Below are 22,607 nucleotides of genomic sequence, written 5' to 3'. Positions count from 1 at the left end.
ATTTAATACTTAACAATTCAATAATTTAATGGATTTAGATTTCATATTTCAAATTTCAAATTTCAGTTTTATCAAACACACTCTAAACCACTGGGTGCGTTTAATAAAATTGAAATCCGAAATCTAAAATCATAAGTTTTAATCCATTAAGTTATTTAATTGTTAAATACTAAGGGTGCATTTGATAAAACTGAAATCTAAAATCTGAAATCTGAATCTATTAAACTATTGAATTGTTAAATTAAATCTAATATATTTGAGTGCATATCATATTCAGTGATAAGTGAATAACTTATCACTTAATTTTGGGAGCAAGTTTTGTATGGGAAATTCAGTGACACTTGATTAATTTAAATATTTAATTTTTTATTATCAAACGGTCTGAATATGTTAAGATCCGAATCTATTAAATTTAAATGCTGAATTGAGTTATCAAACAAGGCATAAATCTGACACATTTGAATGTATATCACATTAAATAATAAGTGAATAACTTATCACTTATTTTTAAGAGCAAGTTTTATTTAGAAAATTCAATGCCACTTAATTAATTCAGATGTTTAATATTTTGTTATCAAACGCATTTGAATATGTTAAAATCTTAATCAATTAAGTTTAAATGTTGAATTGAGTTATCAAATATGGCTTTAAAAACTTATAGGCATATTGCCTACAATTTGCCACTCACTAGTGCTTTGGCACACTTTCCTTGTGTGCTTATTCCAAAATATATAATTAAATTTTTTAGAATAAGTTATTGTATGTAGAATTATGTTAGAGTATATATATTTTTTTTTTGTCCAAAAACCTATAAATACTACCCTTTTTTTATTTAGGAAGTTATTATATTTAAAATTATGATAGAGAAAAAGAAAGGATGTATCTAGTTATAGTTAAGAGTTAAATCATCGTAGAGAAATAGAGAGAACTTGAATAGTTTGAAAACTAATTTTAAAAGATATTTTAGTATAACATTAAGTGACATAAATTATTTACATTAAAAGAGATCCTCTCCCATTATATATAATATAGATATAGATATTTAGGTAGTCAATGCATCTACCATTCTTTCACAACGGTATTTAAAAGATTCAATTTGAGGGAAGCGCTAGGTTGAGTGGTAAAGTGAGAGAAATTATAAATCGAAAGTCTTCGGTCAAGACCTCTCATTTAAAAAAAAAAAAAAAAAAGGGACTTCAATTTGATTATCATGTTACATCCATTTTGCTAATCATGTTTAGGTAGTCCATCACATCTACTTTTTGCCTTTTTTTTTTTTTGGGAAACGTAACAGTTATATTAATCATCAGTAACTTTACAAGTGTTGGGCAGAGGCCCCAACAAAGCTATACAATAGTGCATAATCGCACTAAGGAGTATGATGCAACCTCTCCTCATCACAAAAAAATGCTTAAAGCGTGAACACTAATTCTGATTTCTTCTGTTGAAAGTGAACGCTAAGCCTATGACATAAATCCATATTTCTGGTATTTTCTAAACTAAAGGAGCGGCTAGAGCCTTCTACCAATGTGACGAGTTTAATGTGATTGGAGCTTCCTTGGTGGACTGATGAAAGCAAGTTCTTGTCCTTGATACTGATTGCCAAACGAATTGCCGTTGCTTCATCTTGAGATTTTTTATTGGACCCTCTTTCCACCATTACATCAATTTTTTGCAACAAGAAGAATTTCATATTAAAAGATTCTAGTGATGGGGCATCTTTCCAGCTAACAAGGGGACGCTGTATTAATAACAATCAATGATTCCAATGTTGAAATTCTGACAATGTGCTCCACCTGTCAATTCTGACAATTTGCTCCATCTGTTGAAATTCAGACTAGTTGACTAGCGCAGGCGAAAGAATGGAGACTCCGGCAGTCCAATATCTGTCTGAATGTTTTATCAGACCAAAGTATACTCCAGAAGAGTCGAAACAACCAGTTTACTTGTCACCATGGGATGTAGTTGCGGTCTTTATGCACTATATGCAGAAAGGCTTCGTTTTTACAAAGTCTCCGGCATTTGACACTGATGAGAACCAAATTCAAGAACTGGTGCAGAAACTAAAGGAGTCTCTTTCTATCACCCTTATTCATTTCTATCCATTAGCTGGTCGTCTTGCAACACAGAAAAAAGAAGAGAATCCTACTGATTTGGCATTCTATATCGACTGCAGTAAAGGGCCCGGGGCACGATTTATTCACGCATCCCTGGACTTGACTATAGATGATATAACTTCACCAACAGATACTCCTCGAATTGTAGGATCATTGTTTGATCACGGGAGATCAGTCAACTATGCTGGTCACACCAAGTCTCTACTGACTATTCAAATCACTGAGCTGATAGATGGGATCTTCATTGGATGTTCCATGAACCACATGGTTGGAGATGGAACGTCTCTCTGGCATTTCTTGGACTCATGGTCGGAGATATTCAAAGCTGAGGGGAGGACAAGTGCTATCTCAAGACCCCCAGTACATGATCGATGGTTTCCACGAGGACCACATGATCCATTTCTTACACTTCCATTCATTCACCATGATGGATTGTCTTCACAGGGACAACATGATCCATTACTTAGCCATCCGCTTAGGGACCATGATGATCAAGTCATCAGCAGCATAGATGATGGAGATACATCGCCAGACGACACGATCAGGGAAAGAATATTTCATTTCTCATCAGAGTCAGTGGCAAAGATAAAGGCAAAGGCAAATGCTGAACGCAATACCAATGAGATTTCTTCTTTACAGGCTCTGTCAGCTCATCTGTGGAGATGTATCACAAGGGCTCGAAACCTCCCATCAGATCGCCAAACAGCGTTCTTTACTATTATGAATGTTAGATCAAGGTTAGTTCCACCAATGTCTCAGGACTGCTTTGGTAACTACCTAGAGGCAGCAATGGCAACAACTGGCTGTGGCGAATTGCTGGAACAGGGCCTAGGATGGGCATCCTGGCTGCTGCATCAAGCAGTGATCAATCATTCAAATGAATGGATTAATTCATGGCTGCAAAAGCCAATCCTACCTCGTAGGGCTGATGAGCCTGATCCCAATACTGTACTTTTGGGAGGCTCTCCACGATTCAACATGTATGGAACTGAATTTGGACTTGGGAAGCCAGTTGCAATCCGAAATGGGAGTGGAAATAAATTTGATGGAAAATTGATAGTGAGTCCAGGAGCCGAAGGAGGGGGAAGCATGGATTTCGAGATTTGCCTTGCACCACATGCAATGACGTCTCTTGAATGTGACAGGGAGTTTATGGAGACCGTCTCTTAGTTTATGAAGGGCAAGTTAATTACTGAGTTCAAGAATTGTTCCGCCCATGGTTAGTGAATGCTATAATTTCGATGCTTGTGATGATAATGCATAGTAGCAGTATGGTGATATTCTAAATTAAATTGCATCTTGTTATGGATGATTGGGCTTTAAATTCTTTAGACTTTTTTTTTGTTGCTTTGCTTGTTAAATGCGTTAGAGGCAGATTTTTTATAGCGTGTAGAGATATCTTTCTTTTGAAAGGATTGATTCCATCAATGAATACCATTTTTACAATAAAATTCAATGACAAATACATAAAGAATTTGACTCACTTTTGAGGCCAGCAAGCTCAAATAACATCTTTAATTCAACCAGTGAGACAGCCAATCAATTTTAAATGACATAGTTTTGTCGTAAACTACTTTGTAATGTAATACTAAATTTGTAGAAAGTTAGTTTACTCAATGATAAGTGGATTAATTACATTTATCTCCCCCGAAATTTGACCAAATTACCAATCAAACCTTGAGGTTTGACAAAATAACACTCAAACCCTCTGCCGAGCAAACCTTTGTCAAAATCATCCCTACCGTCTTGAGTAGTTAGTGAGGCTGGTATGGTCAGCAAAAAATTAGTGTGATAATCCCAAAATGCCCTTATAGAGGCCTTGTCCTTCATATCATTTGAAAGGCTTTGTCTTAAATATGGTAAGGGATAGGAAAAAGACTTGTGTTAAATTTGGTAAGGGATAGGAAATGGGTTTTTGAAGAAGGTAATGGAGCAGCTAGTCATTAATCTTCACTCGCAATTTTTTATTTTATTTTTCTTTTTTGTTTCAATTTTATCCGAAAAAATGGAAGTAGTCAACATTGGTTCATTTGACTTGATCATGTTCTACCCCGATGACAAGTGCTTTGCTACAAATAGAGTGAAATTTGGTCTTTGCTTCCGTTGGAAAAGGAGAGGTATAGAGCAGCCTAGCCTCACATGTAGGCCCATTTAACAATTATGCAGTGAATTTTGGTTGAGTTTGTAGCCAGAATTGCAACCCACACAAAAAGATGAAGAGGGCATAAATTTTTTACAAATTTTGCCATTAGATGGCGGGAGTCGGCGATTGGCAACGGACAAATTTCTAACTTTGTGATGGATTTCAAAAAAATTCTACAAGAGGGTGATGATTTTGGTGTGGAACTTCAACTAGGGATCTTCGCATTCAAGAAATGCGAGGTTACATATGGAATGCGAGCTCACGTGGAAAAAATTTATTGTATTATTGAACTCGCATTTTCAAAAAACGCGAGCTCAAAAAAATTTGCTAAATGCATAAAAATCAGGCTTTTGCATTGCGAGATCATACCTTTTATGCTGTTTGAAAGGTAAATGGGTCCTTTTACATATGGTTGGGGATGACTGCTGAGGTAGTAAAAATAACGGGAGGGCGCAAATTCGTCTGGCAGAAATGGCGGAAATCTGGTGGAAGCTCAGAAATGGTGGACACCGACTGACGAGAAAGAGAGAGAGTGAGGGATTTCGTCTTGCTCCTCTTGGAAGCTTGGAAACGAGAGGGCGGACTCAGGTAGAGCAAAAGAGGAGAGAGTGAGGGGCTTCGCAGATTTGCAGATTCTCCCTCCAATTTGCAGATTTGCAGAGAAGAAAGAATGAGCAAAAGAGGAGATGTGCAGATTCCCCTCCAATTCGTACCTCCCTACTCCGCAGATTTGAATGCTGAAGAAAGGATGTAATTTGGGTTCAACGATCTCTGTTTTTCTTTTGACTGAAAGATGAAGGACCTCGCATTTGAGAAATGTGAGGTATACTTTTCTTAAAAAAAATTATGCTGGCTCGCATTTGGCGAATGTAAGCCTACTTAATTCACATTCAACAAATGCGAACTATCTCATTTTAGAAACAACTCCACGAATAGCCTCTCTTGCAGAAACTCTTTTTTTTTGTCATAATAAGTCAAGAATTTTCTCTTGGTAAATGGCCGCCGATGGAAGTAGCAGCAGCCCAAACATTCCTGCTGTCATCGTTGTTACCTTTAGGGCTTCTAGAAAATAGGGAAAAAATGGGAAGAAAATAGAAAAGAAGGTATATGATGATTTTGTAAGACGAGCAATTTTAATTACAGTGGGTATTTAGTCATTTTACTCAGAGACATTTAACAGAAGTTAGAGATAGGCAGTTTGATTAAACCTAAGGGTAGATAAATGTAATTAACCTGTGACAAGTCGGCAGTCCAAGAATCCTTTTTTTTTTTTTTTTTTGTCCTTCCCTCCTCCAACGTATCCCATCATCCCATGTTTCTTGATTTGATGCCAATATCAATGCTTGCGTAATCTATTGATTATAATTCCTAAAAGCAATCGCAAGAAACTTTACTTCCTTCTTATTCAACGAAATTTCATACAACATTCGATTCCATTTCACCTTGAAACCTCGCAATTGGTTACTAGAAAAGCGGTCCAAAGACATTAAGGCAGCCTCTTGATTCGTAAGTAACCTACCGCTTTCTTGTAAAGAGTTATGGCTTCTCAAAACAAAGTAAACAAAGGGATTAAAAAAAGATGAATAAAGCCATTTAAACTTTGGAATTATCTAATTTAAATCTGGTGGCAAAACAATCTCAACTTAATCTGCATGATGAGTGAATTATCTAAGCTTTGGAATACTACGATTCTGAGCAGTAAATTAACTCAACATGTCTCACGCATTACAGCAAAAAAACAAAGGTATGTGTTATGAAGATACTATGTTATTTGTAAGTCCTCGTCTTTAATTAGATTTGATATAGTTAAATATATATATAGCACAAATTTTCTCAAATATGTTTTCTTCCTTACTCTTCCTCAATTAACTTTTAAAGGAAATTTAACTTCAAAAAACCATTCAAGAAACCTTCCTTCTAACTGTTTGATTAGTTTCCAAATGATACTCGCAATCAGCTTCATTCGATAATACGTTCCATTCCATATAGAAATCAACAAAAACATTTTGTATCTTTAAAGAATATTGACCAATCTGTTGGACACTAGTGTATGAATTATTATATTTTTTAAGAGTAAATCTTATATACACTGACGTTGTATACACTATCACGGTTAAATATACAACATATATGCAAAATTTGAGTTTCAAATTCAAATTCGAATTATGTGTCATGCATCTAATGGTGAAAGTATATACACTATCAGTGTATAGAAGATTAATTCTTGTTTTAATCCCTTTTTTTTTTCTTTGTTTTATAGAAAGGGGAATGATGGGATTTAATAAGTAGAGATGAGGAAAATAGGAATTTGAATTCAAGATCTCTAAATCATTAAGTCCCATTTTCAAGAAAATAGTCCCAAGTGGTGCCCGGTTTCACTGTTAATCAAGGTTGTTTCTACACTCGACAAGTTTAGAGTTGGTTACAAAAGAAAAAAGAGAGCATAGTCATAAGATATTTTGCCAAGGCAAATAATTTCCTAAATTTGTCTAATAATTTCAATAAACTATTTTATAGAATTTTACTCCAAAAGAATATGAAATTAACCAATTTCCATGACTCTTCTTTAGAGAAACTTACCCCAAGAAACGAATAAATTTTCCAGTCAAATCAAATTCCTCATATGAATGCTCAAAGTAGGTTGTGTTCCCTATTTATATTATCTTGTGAGTATTATACACTTGTACCCCATAATCATAAGAAAGGATTTTATGTATCAAATTCAATGACATTGCCGCCCAAAAAAAAAAATTCAATGACATTGAACATGGTTGTATTGTATCCCAAAGAAAAATATGATGGTAAAGGACCTAAAGGTACCTTCAATTGAAAACACGTGAATCATATCTGCGTCATGAAAAATACAATTGCTTGACTGATTTAGTCTTTCAACTATATAGTTTTAACTATTATGGTCCCTTAGTAATATGTGCAGACACAGATAACTTGGCCAAAGTAATCCTTTAAAAAAAAAAAAAAATTGAGAGTCGCTAACGAAGATGAGACATCCTATATGGGTTCGTGCCATTTTTCAATAAATATTCAAAATTTCTAAATAATTTATACAACCGTAAAAGTGTAAAACTCACCGAATATTTTGTAATGAATAAAATAGTTTTTTGTACTTTGTCGCAAATAATCCTGAATATTTTTCTCTGACTTTTAGTACATATCTCCACGATATTTTCGGCTAAAAGAAGAAAAAATTAACTCTATGATTAACATTTTGTTTGAAAATTTTTTAAGTTATATAAATTTATTTTCTTCACTTTAATGTGTTTTTTTTTGTGAGTTTTAGAAATTTAATAAATTATTTTGGATTTTAAAGTCGTTATAATTTTTCTAGACTAATGTTATGAAAGTTCCTTAATTGGTCTCTAAACTTCATTAGCAACTCTTAATTTTTAGATAAATGGATCACCTTTGGCCAAAATTTTTTTAAAGTTAAAGAGACAAATTTTGTTTGCTATTATAATTCGGATCCGTAATGGTTAAATCTTTAAAGGTTTGGGACCAATTTGGTCATTTAGTTTTGTTTTAGCAATGCATGTGCAACTCACGTGACTTTTTCATTAGCTGTTCTCAATTTATGTCAAAGGTCCTACACTGGTCAACTTTATTAAAAATAAGAGACTAAATTCATACACGGTGATAGATGAGGGATAACATTAAGCAAGATTTCGAAAGTAAGAGACCGGTCATTTTCTATGTGTCCACGGTCCAGATGACTAAGAATAGATTTGCTGGGTATGTCTGGAAATTAGCCTATCAGCAACCACTTATTTTGTTTTTTTAATAATAAAAATAGAATAATTTTATTGATCATGAAATCAAATCTGCAATAAGTGTAGAACTGGTAAAAGATGAAGGAGAGATTCTCCATATACAAGAATCTAAAAGATTAACAGCATACTTAGCAAGGTTATGAGTAAGAACATTAAAAGATTTAGGACTCCATATGAAGCGCATGAAATCTTGACATAAACAATGGCGTCATCAATCAACAAACCACATGATGAATCATCAGATTCCAAATGATCCAACATTTTGATGACCATTTGTGAATATCCTTATGGAACAATCTTATTGAAACCCAAATCATGCAGTAATTGAATAGCATATTGAGCCGCATATGGTTCAATTATATTTGGTTCCAATATCCCAAGAATTTTTTTGGAAAGTTCAACAATGAAACTTCCATTATAATTTCAGATAATAACACCAACCCCCGGTAATCCATCATCCATAAACACAGTTTCGTCAAAATTTGCCTTAACAAAACCTGCACTGGATCATATCCAACGAGGTATTGATCACCTCGATTGATAGAGGTAGGCATATTAAATTTATCTTTGGAATTTGGTTCATGGAATTGATTTAGGAATGCTATAGATGGGGGGACCAAACTAAGAGAATACCTATAAGGTCCATCAAAAATCGCTCCAAAATCCAAAGAATAACACTCACCAATATCATCTCCTTGCTTGATAGTCTAAAAAGAAAGTTAGGAAGCCAAGATTTGACCTAATTAGTTGAATGCTGTCGCGCCCCATTTTTGGAAAATCGAAAACAAGTCGTTTGGAGATTATGATGTGTAGTGTGTGTGAAATATGTGAACTGTATGTGAATGTGATAAATAAAAGAAAGGCCATGGGACTTTTAAATGCGACGGTTTGGCCAAAATGATAATCTAAAAGGTTTTTAAACGGAAAAACAGGAGTCGCCACTTGGTATTGAGTTAGGGTGTACCAAGTCACCCCAAATGTGAAATTTAAAAAAAATGAAGTAAAACCTTTTTAGATGACTTCTAGTCTACGAAAATCAAAGAGTCGAGTTCGGGAGTCACGGTTTGTTGACCTTGGTTGATCAGTCCTTGGTTTTGATGATTAACAAACCAAAATGTAGATTTGGACTAATGTTTTTATGTGAGAAATTTGTTAGAACAGGTCATTGATCCAAAAGAGAATTGAAAAGATTTGAATCAAAGAGAAGTTAAGAAATATGAAGGTTCAGACGTAGAGGATCGGACGCTCGATAGAGGATCGGTCGTCCGACTGACGACGATACTCTTCGGACGCTTGGATCGGACGCTCATTCATTGCTTCGGCCGTCCGACACAAAAAGAATGAACGTTGAACATTCTGACTTCTATCGGACGCAGGGTTCGGACGCAGAACAAATGGTTCGGACGTCCGATAGCTGGTTTGGACGCATGGTTCGGACGCAGAGCAAATGGTTCGGATGTCTGACAGGCCAACGGCTAGTTTCGACAGCATTTAATATTTGACCGTTGGAGAGCCTTTTGGAGCCATTTCTCACCTTCTATAAATACCCCAAAGCACAAGAAGACACAGACTTTTGGCCAACACTAAATACAAGCTTACAAGTGAGATCTTTGAGTAGAAATATTCTTTGTTGGTTGTATAAGGGGTTGGGAAAGTTGGGTTGTGAGGTTGCTCAAGTGAAGGTTACTCTCTAGGAGGAGTAAAACCTTGGTGAAGGTGAACCTATCACTTGGAGTGTAAAACTTTGATAAAGGTTGCCTCACTTGTATAAAGTAGTTCTTAATTGAATGGGTAAACTTTCAATTGTAGCTAGTCGAGGGTTTACTTGGAGAGTAGTAAAATTTCTTTGCTCAACCAAAGTATGTTTGGGGTGAGGAAGGAGTGAGTCTTCACTTGTACAAGTTGGTTAGTACTACCATCAATTGAAGAAACTATTTGGTGGATTCGGGTGGATTCAACTCCAAGTTTGGAAGATGCTTGGGAGTTTGATTGGTTTGAATTTGTTTTACTTTATTGTTACTCTATTTTTGTGCTTTAAAATTGCTTATATTCTTTGTCATTGTATTTACTTGACTACTTGTCTGGTTGAGTATTTTGGTTGTATTTGGTTGCATCGAGGGTTACAATTGGCATCAGAGCTTGGTCTCCTAGAGATTAAGCTTAACCGCTTAGAGTAAAGATCATGGCAACCATAAAAGTTTCCTTTTTAGAAGGGCAATCTATTGATAGACCACCTATGTTTAATGGTTCTCATTTTAGCATGTGGAAATAAAGAATGATGATTTTCTTACAATCCGTTTATATTGAATTATGGTATGTGATAGAAGATGGTCCTTATAAAACTAGAATAGTTGACTCTACCACTAATTTGAGTAGATTAAAGACTAGACAAGAATTGAATGAAAAAGACAAGAGATACCTTTATTTGAATGCCAAGGCCATGTATATATTGTACAATGCATTAGATGTAAATGAATCTAGTAGGATTAAAGGTTGTAAATCAGTTAAAAATATTTGGGATAAATTGTGTGAATTTCATGAAGGTAACCAAGATATTAAAGAACAAAAGAAATCTTTGCTTATTTCTCAATATGAATTTTTCAAAATGCATCCTCTTGAAAATGTTGATAAGATGTGTAGTAGATTTTGTGACATTATTCAAGATCTTAAATTGCTTGGAAAAAAATATTCTTTAGGTGAGAAAAATAGAAAGATTTTGAATGCCTTGCCAAAAGAATGTGAAAACAAAATAAATGCTATAGAAGAGGCAAAGGATTTAAATTCTATGTCCATTGAATCTCTTGTGAATTCCCTAACCTCTTATGAATTAAAGCTGAAATTCAAAGTGCAAGAGGAAGAAAATGCAAGAATGTATAAGAGAGGCATAGCTTTTAAAGCATCTCAAGTGGGGGATAACCCATCCTTCATGGGTAATGAAAACATGGAAGTGGACAATGATATAACTCCTCACATCAAAAGTTTCAAGAAGATCTTCAACAAGAGAAGTTCAAGAGGAGATTGCAAAACTACATGGGATGAATGCAATTCAAAAAGAGAAAAAGAAGAGTTGGCCCAAATGGCACTAATGGCCTTTAGAGAAGATGAGATAAATTCTTATCACTCTTCTAATGATAAAGATAATGAAGATGATGATGTGCAAATTCTTATGATTAAAATGCATAAAAGTTTGAGAAAATCTTATGCTAAAAATAAAGATTTGAAAACAAAAATAAATGATTTGTTGGAAGAAAACTCCAAACTTTTTCAAGAAAACAAATGTTTGAGAATGGAAAATGATGATTTAAAAAATCAAAAAGGTGTTTTTGATTGCAAAAATAATTTGAAAAGGAAGTTGGAAGAGAAAACAAAGTTTTATGAAAAAATGTTGGAGGAACAAAATTTGTTAAAGAAAAGAATTAATGACTTGAACGAGTTTCACCAAAATGAAAAACAAAAGTTTTCTCAAACAAAAGAAAGCAAATCTTTTCAGGGCACAAATAAGTTTGCTATGATAAGAAGTAAGAAAATTAGTTGTATTAAATCCACTTATGTGCAAAATACTTCTATCATGTGTCACTTTTGTTGCCAATTTGGACATATGCAAAATGATTGCTATGTAAAGAAAAATATGAGAAAAGATATGAAATTCATGTGGATTGCTAGATCATATTGTACTAACTCCCAAGAACCCTATAAAAAATTACAATTGGTATTTTGAAAGTTTTGACATTCTATATGGTCTTGATTTGAAAAATAAAGGGGGAGTTTGCTTTTTGATTGATGCCAAAAGGGGGAGTAGGATTTATTGAAATTTCTTTATATGTTGGCATTTTCTAAGGGGGAGTTTTATTTGAACTTATTTGATCAAAGAAATCTTCATTTTGTTTGTCATCATAAAAAAGGGGGAGATTGTTGACCTTGGTTGATCAGTCCTTGGTTTTGATGATTAACAAACCAAAATGTAGATTTGGACTAATGTTTTTATGTGAGAAATTTGTTAGAACAGGTCATTGATCCAAAAGAGAATCGAAAAGATTTGAATCAAAGAGAAGTTAAGAAATATGAAGATTTGGACGTAGAGGATCGGACGACCTCAATAGAGGATTGGTCGTCCGACTGACGACGATACTCTTCGGACGCTTGGATCGAACGCTCATTCATTACTTCGGCCGTCCGACACAAAAAGAATAAACGTTGAACATTCTGACTTCTATCGGACACAGGGTTCGGACGCAGAACAAATGGTTCGGACATCCGATAGCTGGTTCGGACGCATGGTTCGGATGCAGAGCAAATGGTTCGGACGTCCGACAGGCCAACGGCTAGTTTCGACAGCATTTAATATTTGACCGTTGGAGAGTCTTTTGGAGCCATTTCTCACCTTCTATAAATACCCCAATGCACAAGAAGACACAGACTTTTGGCCAACACTAAATACAAGCTTACAAGTGAGATCTTTGAGTAGAAATATTCTTTGTTGGTTGTATAAGGAGTTGGGAAAGTTGGGTTGTGAGGTTGCTCAAGTGAAGGTTACTCTCTAGGAGGAGTAAAACCTTGGTGAAGGTGAACCTATCACTTGGAGTGGTAAAACCTTGATAAAGGTTGCCTCACTTGTATAAAATAGTTCTTAATTGAATGAGTAAGTTTTCAATTGTAGCTAGTTGAGGGTTTACTTGGAGAGTAGTAAAATTCCTTTGCTCAACCAAAGTATGTTTGGGGTGTGGAAGGAGTGAGTCTTCACTTGTACAAGTTGGTTAGCACTACCATCAATTGAAGAAACTATTTGGTGGATTCAACTCCAAGTTTGGAAGAAGTTTGGGAGTTTGATTGGTTTGAATTTCTTTTACTTTATTGTTACTCTATTTTTGTGCTTTAAAATTGCTTATATTCTTTGTCGTTGTATTTACTTGACTACTTGTCTGGTTGAGTATTTTGGTTGTATTTGGTTGTATCGGGGGTTACACGGTTGATAAAAGGAAAGGTAAAAACGAAGTCTAAGGCACCCTTTTACCCTAACCTAAGCTAGTTGCGTGATTTAGTAACAATTTTCCTAATTTCTACCCAAAAGATGTATTGCATTTTGGACGTGTCTAACATGAATGCAAACTTAAATCTAATAAGTAGTTCGAATGGGATAAAATGTCTCTTTTGAGGCTCGATTGGTCCTAATCACATGAATTGTGATAGCCAATGGTGAACTCTCAAAGAGGTCACGAATAAATGCAAATGAATGCTCAAGTAATAGTGATGAAAAATGAGGGTGTGTGAAAATGTCTTTAAGTGTAAAACGAGTGTCAAGTGCAAGTGTGCAAATGGGAATTTAAAAGTATAAGGGTGCAAAATAAAAGTGTAAATGTTTAGATGTGAGAGAGTGTGAAGTGAAGTGAGAGTGTGCAAAATAATATGTGAAGTGAGAGTGAAAAGTGATAGTGGGTAACGTGATAGTGTAAAGGTGCATGTGTGCGAGTGATAGAATATAAAGTGCGAGTGGTAGAGTGAAAATGTGCAAAGTTAGAGTTGTGTGAAGTGATAGGGGGTAAATGAAATGCATGAACCCTAGAGGAATACAAGCAAAATGGGTATGGGGAGACCCTAAATCGTGACTTTTAATTTGCCTTTTGGTTAGAAAAAGAATAAGCGTGCTAAGGTTATATGTAGCCACACTCGTCCATTTCTCTTACCAGAAGGGTGACTTCCTAATTTAATCAAGCAAACGACCCTAAAAACTAAAATGAAGTGCAAGGTCCTAAATGTGTGAGGAAAAGGTTAGGGGAGCATGCAAAATGAGAAATACTAAAAGGAAAAATGAATGAAATGTAGTGAAGGCATGAAGATATGACACTAGCGGCAAAGGGGGACGGCCCTATTGGGTCTAACGTTGGACTAACCTTTTATTAACGCTCTCTCACAAGCATTGGACTTGTGAGGGTTCGAGGGGAAGACTATGACTAGTATTGGACTAGCCACAGTGACGTGCATTCATCCACATAATCAGATATAATACTAAAACAAATAGACATGCAAAGCACATAACTTCACATAGCATGTAGCACATAAGCATGCTTATCTAGATGCATAGCTTAGGAAAGCGATGAACACGTAGCAAGTAAGCATGCAAATCATGCAAGGAAAATAAAGTAAAGGAAGCCCTATCTATTACATTTGGAGCGGACCTACTACAATCTAAGAGGGAAAATAAATAATTAAAATAAAATGAATACCTAACTATTACATTTTTGACATTTAATTGCCTTGCCCAAATAATTACAAATTGAATTAAAATAAATAGACAAAATTGAAACAAATAAATCAAATCAATAAATAAATAAAATAAGACATTCAAAAGGCATGCAATAAAACACGTAAAGTCACGTAGTGCAAGTAGGGTCAAATAAAGTGAGAAATAAGGGATAGGGTGTACCTCCCTTGATTTGGAGCTCTAACGGAGTAAAATCACTTATTTGCCCTCCAAAATACAAAGAAAATGTCAAGGCATCATTTTAATTAACGAATAATTCATGAAATTGAATCAATTAAAATCATGTAAACAACCTATATTCAAGACATTAAAACAATGAAAGACTTGATTGCAAAAATTAACAAAGCTTTAGGGGTCAAATTATAATCATCACAAAAATTCGGGGTCACAATTAAAGAAAAATAAATTCAGGGACCTATTTGCAATTAAATTAAGGACCCAATTGAAAGAAGTTGAAAATGTCTAGGGCCACAATATAGTTAAGGAGAAATCCAGGGACTGATTTGCAAATTCAGTTACCAGATTCTTAAAAAACAGGCCATTGGGCCATTTTATTTATTTGTTTGGGCCAAAACTTCCCCAGCCCAATCGAAACCCAAGCAAAACAGATGGACTAGTCCACTATTCTGACCCCAAGAATGATCCAACAAAACTGATGGGTTTTAACCCTTCAGCCCAAATCATCAATCCAGAAGAAATATACCAAAATCTATCACCAAACCCAACCAAATACACCTCTTACCCAAAAGAAATCCAATTTCCGTAAACCCAACATAATAAAATCCACAAAATTATTAAGCCACAATTATGATCTAACAAGAAGAAATAATCAAGCTAAAAGACTACTTATGCATATTAAAAGATGATTATGATGTAAAAGAAAGAAACAAGTTCACTTTTTCCAATTTTCCAGGTCATATCAGAACAAGAGGGAAGATTAAGGGGTTCCAACACAACAAAAATAGGGATCTAATTGAAAGAATTATGAACATTTTGGGGTCAAATTATAAAGTTCTAAAATTCTGGGGTTAAATCACAAGACAAGGAGAATAAGCATCAGCTTCCATTTCCGTCGAACTCATACAAGCAATCATCGTTCGGGCATTTTTACAAACAAGTTGAGGGCATTAGAATTTCATCATATTTTTGCTTGAATTGAAGTTAATCAAACTCCAAAATTGTTCAACAATCAAGAGATTTCAGTCCAACTCAACACATAAGGCACAAACAATATAAAATTATGAACAGCAAACTAAATATTAACTTCAAGCAGACACAGAGCTTCAGCAACCCAAAGCGGCAAATTCTTATGCCAATCTCAACCCGAACATCAAACATCAAGCTTTTTTTTCCAAATACAAACATTAGGTAATGAACCGTACAAAAACTCCAAGCAATTGGGCTGTTCTACAAAGTGCAGCAAAAATCATTTTTTTCAAGCAAGACTTTCGGTTAGGCACTTCATCGAACAAAAACTGGGTATCAAAAATTTTACTGATTTTTGCTCAATCGATATTATAATTAGCCCCAAGATTATCAGAAATCCAAAGAAAATTAGCCCAAACAAACTCAGAAAGCATGTGTGATCAAGAGGCAATGAACAATCGACATGAAAATTGGAATGCCAACTTTCACGGATGATATACTTTGACGAAAGAATTCTTTGTAAGAAGAGGCTACCTTACTGTGGGTTCTCACGGTCCTTGCCGGAGCTGTTTCGACAGCAACCGTACTATATCCAATCCCGCCGCCACCAACGACGTTGGCATTGTTGTTTTGATTGTCGACTCCACGCTTAGTTGCCTCCTTCTCCTCGTTCTTGTCATCATCAACATGATTATTCTCCCCGTCGGCGGCAGTATCAGCGGTGGTGCCGTCATGGTAAATAGAGGAAACAGCATCAAAACATCAGTGCGGCCGTCTGCTCCTTCGCCTTTCTTTCCTCTATTTTCTTTTGTTCCTCCGTCCTCAAGACCTCCTCCCTTTTTTTCCTTTTCCTTTTGTTTTCAGACCAAGCTCCCTCGGCCTCTCCTTCTCTCGTTTTTTGGTATTACCCGAAAACTTCCTCCCAATTTTTTAGATTGTTCCCCCCTGATCTTGCTCTTTTTTTTGGCCAAAGCCTTCTGTTCTAGTTTTCTTCTTCTGCTCAACCTCTCCAAAAAACCCCTTTTTCAGTTTTCCTTTTTTTTCCTTTCTCACCCTCAGCCGTAGCTACCTCTTTTTCTCTCAGCTCCCCCCGAAGCTCCTCCCCTTTTCTTGTTCTTTTTCTTTGCTCTCTTTTTTAGCCCAAACCTCCCTCTCTCAGTCGAACCTTTCTAGCCTCCCCCTTTCCTCTGTTTCTCTCATGAAGCTCTTGGACTTTTTCCTCTTTCCCTCAGACGAAACTCCCTCAATCTCCTCCTCTCTCGACCCTAGCTTTATTCCCTTGGCTTTTTCTTAGTCAGTTTTTCTCCTTAGCTCTATCCGCCGCACCCTCCTCTGTTTCTTTCTTTGCTTCTGTTTTTTTTTTTTTTAGCCTCTGATGAAGCCCTCTTATTTTCTCCCCTTTCAACCGAAGCCCCCCTTGCTCTCTTTCTCTTTCGGCCCTAAAAACCCCATCTTTTTTTCTTTTTTTTTTCCTTTTTTTCATTTTCTTTCCCCCAGAATTCCTTAAACTTACCAAGTGTCCATAACACCTCACCCCTTAGGTGCTTAGTTGTCTAAAACATAAAAGGGATACTTGTCCTAATGCAAGCCTCCCCACTTGTCATTTTTTACTTTTTTTTTCCTCTTTTTTTTCTTCTTATTTTCTTTTTTCTTCTTTTCTTTCTTCTTTTTTTTTCTGAAATTTAGTAGATAAAAAAAATGCTTTTAACCTTAAATAAAATAAAATAAAATAAAACCTAGAATTGAAACGAATAAAGCTAAAAATTAAATAAATAATAAAAAAATCAAAAATTTGGTGTCTACAAATGCAGTTGAACTTTTTGGCTTAAGAAACTAAGAGCCACGATTGCATAGCTATAGGACAAATTAAGAAGGTATGATCAATATCATCAACCGAAGTGAGACATAAAGGACAAGCCATATCTAAATGAAGCCTTTTAGTATTGAGTTTAGTGCTGGTTGGTAGTACATATTTACACACCCTCTATAAGAAAATTTTAATTTTCTCAGGAAGATTCAAGTGCCAAAATCGAGACCAAACACTTTGTTTTAGAATACTACTATTGGATGGCAAATTCTCCCAATTAAAGGATCGCTACTTGATCAAGTGATACGCACTCTTCACAGTAAAACATCCATTCCTTAAAAAAAAAAATGCCAAATTAGCTTATCCTTATTGCGATCGTTTCCAGCTAGAATGCTTTGAATTAATTTAATCTCATCTGGCCAAAAAATCTCTTGTAATGAGTCAAGTCGACAAGATTTTCAGTCAAAGTCTATTAAACAATCAACTGTGGAATTCTTTGGTAATGTAGTAGATCGTGACACAATTATAAAAGTAGATGACCGCGAAAGCCATCTATCTTTCCAAATTTTGATAGAATGGCCAGAATTAACTCACCATCTGCTTCCTACTTCAATATACTTTTTGACCTCACATAATCTGTGTCAAGATCAGGAAGACCGAGATCCTTCTTAACTTGAAAAAAATCAGTATTGAAAAAATATTTAGCTTTATATACCTAAAGGAGAAAGACTAGATGGTTGTGTAGTGTAGCAATGCACCAGGCTTGCTTAGATAACAATGCGAGATTAAAAGCATTAAGTTGCCTAAAATCGATTCCTCTATCATCTTTTCTGCTGCAAAGTTTATCCCAATTGACCTAGTGAATTGGTCTAGCCTTATTTCCATCACCCCACTAAAAGTTATTCATCATTAATTGAATATCCATCAGCAAAGAATCTGGAAATTTGAAATAGGACATCGAATATGTAGGAATTGCCCGAACTACTACTTTCAGCAAAGTTTCTTTTCCCTTTTTTGATAATCATAGTCCATACCATCCTTGAATTCGTTGTTAAATTCTACTCTTGATAGAAGAGAATACCTCAAATTTGGAGTGTCCAATAATGGTGGGAAGACTAAGATATTTTTTATGTGCGACCACTTCCTTAATATTTAGGAACTAAATAATATTTTGACGGGGTTGACAAATCAGTATTACTACCAAAAATCATTGCTGATTTCTTAAGATTGACCTCTTGACTAGAAGTTTCTCATATAGTTGCAAAATATCCTGAATATGTGGAGCTTCTTGTAGTGTCCTATTATTCTCGTAGAATAGGTGAGTAGATAAAAAATAATCATTGATGGGATGTTTGCGTCTGTCCCTACTCGCCTTGCCAAATAACAAAGTATCGTCTACAATAATAAAAGAGAAAGTTTGGGACCACTTTGTCCTATTTGAACTTCTGACAATTTATCACATGCCTCTGCTTCTTATAATAGACAAGAAAAAGCCTCTGTACATGTAAGAAATAAATACAAAGAAATTGGATCGTCTTGTCTAATACCTTGTTGAGATCGCAGATAACCAAATTGAACACCATTTAGTTAAAAGGAATAAGAAACGGTATAAGAACAATTGGAAATAAAATCAACAAAAGATGGATGAAATCCTAAAGTTGACATCATTCCTTTAAGAAAAGGCAATTCAACCATATCAAAAGCTTTACTCATGTCCAATTTAATGGACATGGATCCCTCTTTGTCTGCAGACTTAGATTTAAGAGAATGATTAACTTTGTAAGCAATCGGAATATTGGGAATTGAGCATTGCATGGCAGTTTGATCTTCCATGTTTTGCTTTAAGTGGTTTTTGTTCTTCTATGTAGCCATAAAGTTTTTGTAAGTTTCTGGAAGTTAGCGATAATGTGTGAAACAGGTTGATCCTGTCCTGCGTGAACCTACTATTATTTGCCGTGGTGAAATAAAACTGGAACTTAAAGGAAAAAATGGTCATTTTTTAAAATAAAAAATACACACATTTTGTATTTCCTTCTTGCTCATCAAAAGACTTTTGAGTGGAAATTGACCATATTTTCTCAAAACACATTTATCAGTGGAAGACTAGACATTAACCTTATAAAAAGTCTTAAAGAATTCAACTATCTCAACTCTAATAACATCATCTAACCATCCCACATGATTTAAAAAACATCGACCCCTTTGACCATCATTCTAGCCACTTACCTTTACAAATTATTCACTGCCTTGAATACATCTATCACTGGCCATCTACATATATATATATATATAATTCTTGAGTTATAAACAAAAAAAAAGATATTTTTAGAAAACAATAGACAACAAATATAAAGTTGATAGAAAGAGGATATACAAGCCACACAATTCATAGAGCGGTTATTTTACACATTTTGCACTATTATTTTGTCCTAATTATGGCTACTCATGGTGCTAAGAATTGGAATTCTGATCTTATTTCACATTTGTGTAAATTACAGGTGTTTGGCGTTAAAAGTAATCTCTTTGAGGCAAAATTCCAGAAGACCCTTTGTTTCAGGGCGTGTTCATGCCAGAAACTAAGGAGATTCACCTAAAAGTTGGACCCGCGGGCTTGGTAGCAGCAGGGCCAGTTAGGAGACTAGGTCTACGTGGACCAGGAGCATGGGATTAAAACCCTTAGGAAAAGAAGGGCTACGACAGACGTTTCTTTCTCTGTAGGCGGCGGCAACAAAGCAAAAAGGGGGGGCCAGATTCACGTGGGATCAATGAGAAGAGCTTTGGCTTTTGTTGAGTCAGACGTCTTTTGTCTTTTGGCCTTCAGCAGCAATTAACAAAGCCAGATTCACGTCTAATTGATAGCTTAGTTTTAGTTTCTTTTTCCCATAGCGGTCAAACGCCATAGAATTTTGCTTGCTTTTTGGCTTTGACGCTTTTGACTCTTCTGCTTTGCTTTGGCCTTGTACAACTTTCGTTGGCTTTTGCATTGTACTTTTCGACTTCAGTACGAACACCAAAGCAGAGAAAATGAAGACTTTTTCCTTTTTCTTTCTTCGGTACTTCACCGTTCCTAATTCTTTGATGTTTGTGCGAATGAAATCAACCAAATCACGCGAAATTGATACGATGAGGAGCGACTAGTTTTCTCCTCTACCCAAAGGTCGATGCAAAGGCGCGGTCTATAATATCTGTGATATCTAATCGAATCTTCATTATTTCTTCCAACTTGTTGCTATTCGTGCGTTTTCTGGATTAATTGTTCATGGGCATTTTATTAATTGAGTATCAACGGCCGGATATTTAATCTAATTCAATAGCCTACTGTCATGTTAACTAAATTGAATCCTTAATTATTCGTTTAGTTGACAACTAGTAATGATCACCATAATTGGTTTTATGTTGGAAAAATGCAAGATCTATTTTAAATAAACCCTCTTAGCGTGTTTATTGATTAGGATTGGATTTTTCTAGATTTAATGCGACTGGATAATTAAATTCCTACGGTCGTACTTAGGGTTGTTTTCTGGTTAGAGAAACAATCAATGGTCGTACCTTGACTGTCGAACAAGTAAGGAAGACCTGGTTGTCAGAGCTTGTTAATAGCTATAACCAACCTAGTGACGGATAAATGAAATGTCTCTGCATCGATGATCATTTTATTGGACCGTGCTTGAAAAGTTGACCCTTTGGATAGAATTTTATTAATTGCTATTTTTAGTAAATTGTACTTGTGGAGTTATCTTTTAAATTTTATTTATTTTATTTTCATTTCCATCCCATTAATCATCCCCTAATTTATTCTATTGACTTGAAAAAAAATAATTTCCTACCCGTTCCCTGTGGAATCGGTCCTACTTGCCATTGTACGCAAAATTAATATTTTTATAGACAAATCTGGTATATCGGATCAAGTAAACTCTTCGGAAACAGGGTGAATCAAGTAACCCACTGCACACTTAGGGTCCCTACTCCAGTACTTGGATTTGTTCTATAATTAATTGTGGTGGTAATTAAGATTTTTTAGTAATTATTATTACACAGGTTCGACACCTGTCAATTTTTGGCGCCGTTGCCAGGGCGCGGTATTTTAGTTAATTTTGTTTCTTTCTAAGTTGATCTCTTTGAATTTGTCTGGTATTTTTCTAGTTTATGTCTCGTTTTTCTCGTACAGGTGAATTAATTTTTGACCCAAAAGTAGAGAAGACTACACGCCAAACAAGGAAAAAGACCAAACAGCTCAGGGAGCAGTAATCCAGCACTGCATCTCAGAGACTGGATTTAGAGGTTGAGTTAACAAATTTGAGCTGCAAAAATTTAAGTGACTCAGGCCAAGAGAACATTCTATGGAGAATGCAAGAACACTAAGGAAGTTGGCTGCTCCAGAATTGCCCCAGCAGCCTTTGTGCATCACATTCCCAACTTTGGCTGAAAACACCTCATTCGAATTGAAGTCAGGATTAATTCATCTCCTACCCACGTTCCATGGCCTTTCAGGTGAGGAGCCCCATAAACACATCCGGGAGTTCGATGTGGTATGCTCCAGTATGAATTCTCCAGAAATTATTGAGGAGCAGATTAAACTCAAGGTCTTTCCTTTCTCTCTCAAAGATACAGCGAAAGATTGGTTATACTACCTACCTGCAGGTAATATCACAACGTGGGCCCAACTTAAGAAGAAATTTTTGAAAAAATTCTTCCCTGCATCCCGGGCTACAAGTCTAAGAAAAGAGATATGCAGCATTAAGCAGTATCCTGGGGAATCCTTATATGATTATTGGGAGAGATTCAATAAGTTATGCACTAGATGCCCACAGCATCAAATTAGTGAACAACTATTGGTCTAATATTTCTATGAGAGACTCTAGGCGTCCGATAGGAGTATCATTGATGCTGCGAGTGGGGGAGCGTTAGCGAACAAGACACCGAGGAAAGTATGGCTACTCATTGAATCGATGGCAGATAATTCTCAACAGTTTGGCTTCCGTGAGAGTAACCCTACCCGTAGGGTCAACGAAGTAGAGATGTCGTCCATTCAGCAGCAGTTATCGGAGATAACATCTTTTGTTCGATAATTAGCTGTGGGGAACGTGCACCAAGCAAAGGTCTATGAAATCTGAACAAACGTGCGCCACCCCACTGACTCATGCCCCATGTTGCAAGAAAATAGGACTGAACAAGTAAACATGGCCGGAGGCGTGCCCGCGTCTTGTAGGCAGTACGATCCATACTCCAACACGTACAATCCAGGTTGGAGGGATGACCCCAATTTTAACTATGGAAACAGGCCACAGAATTCATTTTTAAATCGTCCACCAGGGTTTCAACAACCATGGCAACAAAAGCCTCAACCTTC

At 35.7% G+C, this 22,607-nt stretch overlaps 1 protein-coding gene and 1 non-coding gene across 2 annotated transcripts; one reads left to right on the top strand and one right to left on the bottom strand.

The window, feature by feature from the left end:
• Positions 1 to 1,778: 1,778 nt before the first annotated feature.
• On the top strand, positions 1,779 to 3,506 carry LOC113762441 (uncharacterized acetyltransferase At3g50280-like). Its single transcript, XM_027305896.1, has one exon. The coding sequence runs from the start codon at positions 1,863 to 1,865 to the stop codon at positions 3,285 to 3,287; it is 1,425 nt and encodes a 474-aa protein (XP_027161697.1). The 5' UTR covers positions 1,779 to 1,862; the 3' UTR covers positions 3,288 to 3,506.
• An 18,463-nt stretch (positions 3,507 to 21,969) lies between these two features.
• LOC113764212 lies at positions 21,970 to 22,076 on the bottom strand. The gene has a single exon (XR_003467498.1). It is a non-coding gene; the product is annotated as a small nucleolar RNA R71 (small nucleolar RNA).
• Positions 22,077 to 22,607: the final 531 nt, after the last annotated feature.

The sequence above is a fragment of the Coffea eugenioides genome, chromosome 2 (genome assembly GCF_003713205.1).
Source record: "Coffea eugenioides isolate CCC68of chromosome 2, Ceug_1.0, whole genome shotgun sequence".
In the NCBI taxonomy this organism is placed as follows: domain Eukaryota; kingdom Viridiplantae; phylum Streptophyta; class Magnoliopsida; order Gentianales; family Rubiaceae; genus Coffea; species Coffea eugenioides.
This window is presented reverse-complemented; position numbering and strand designations above follow the sequence as displayed.

Excerpts from the sequence above, each read along its gene's own strand:
- LOC113762441 (XM_027305896.1), top strand. The coding sequence starts at position 1,863 with ATGGAGACTCCGGCAGTCCAATATCTGTCTGAATGTTTTATCAGACCA.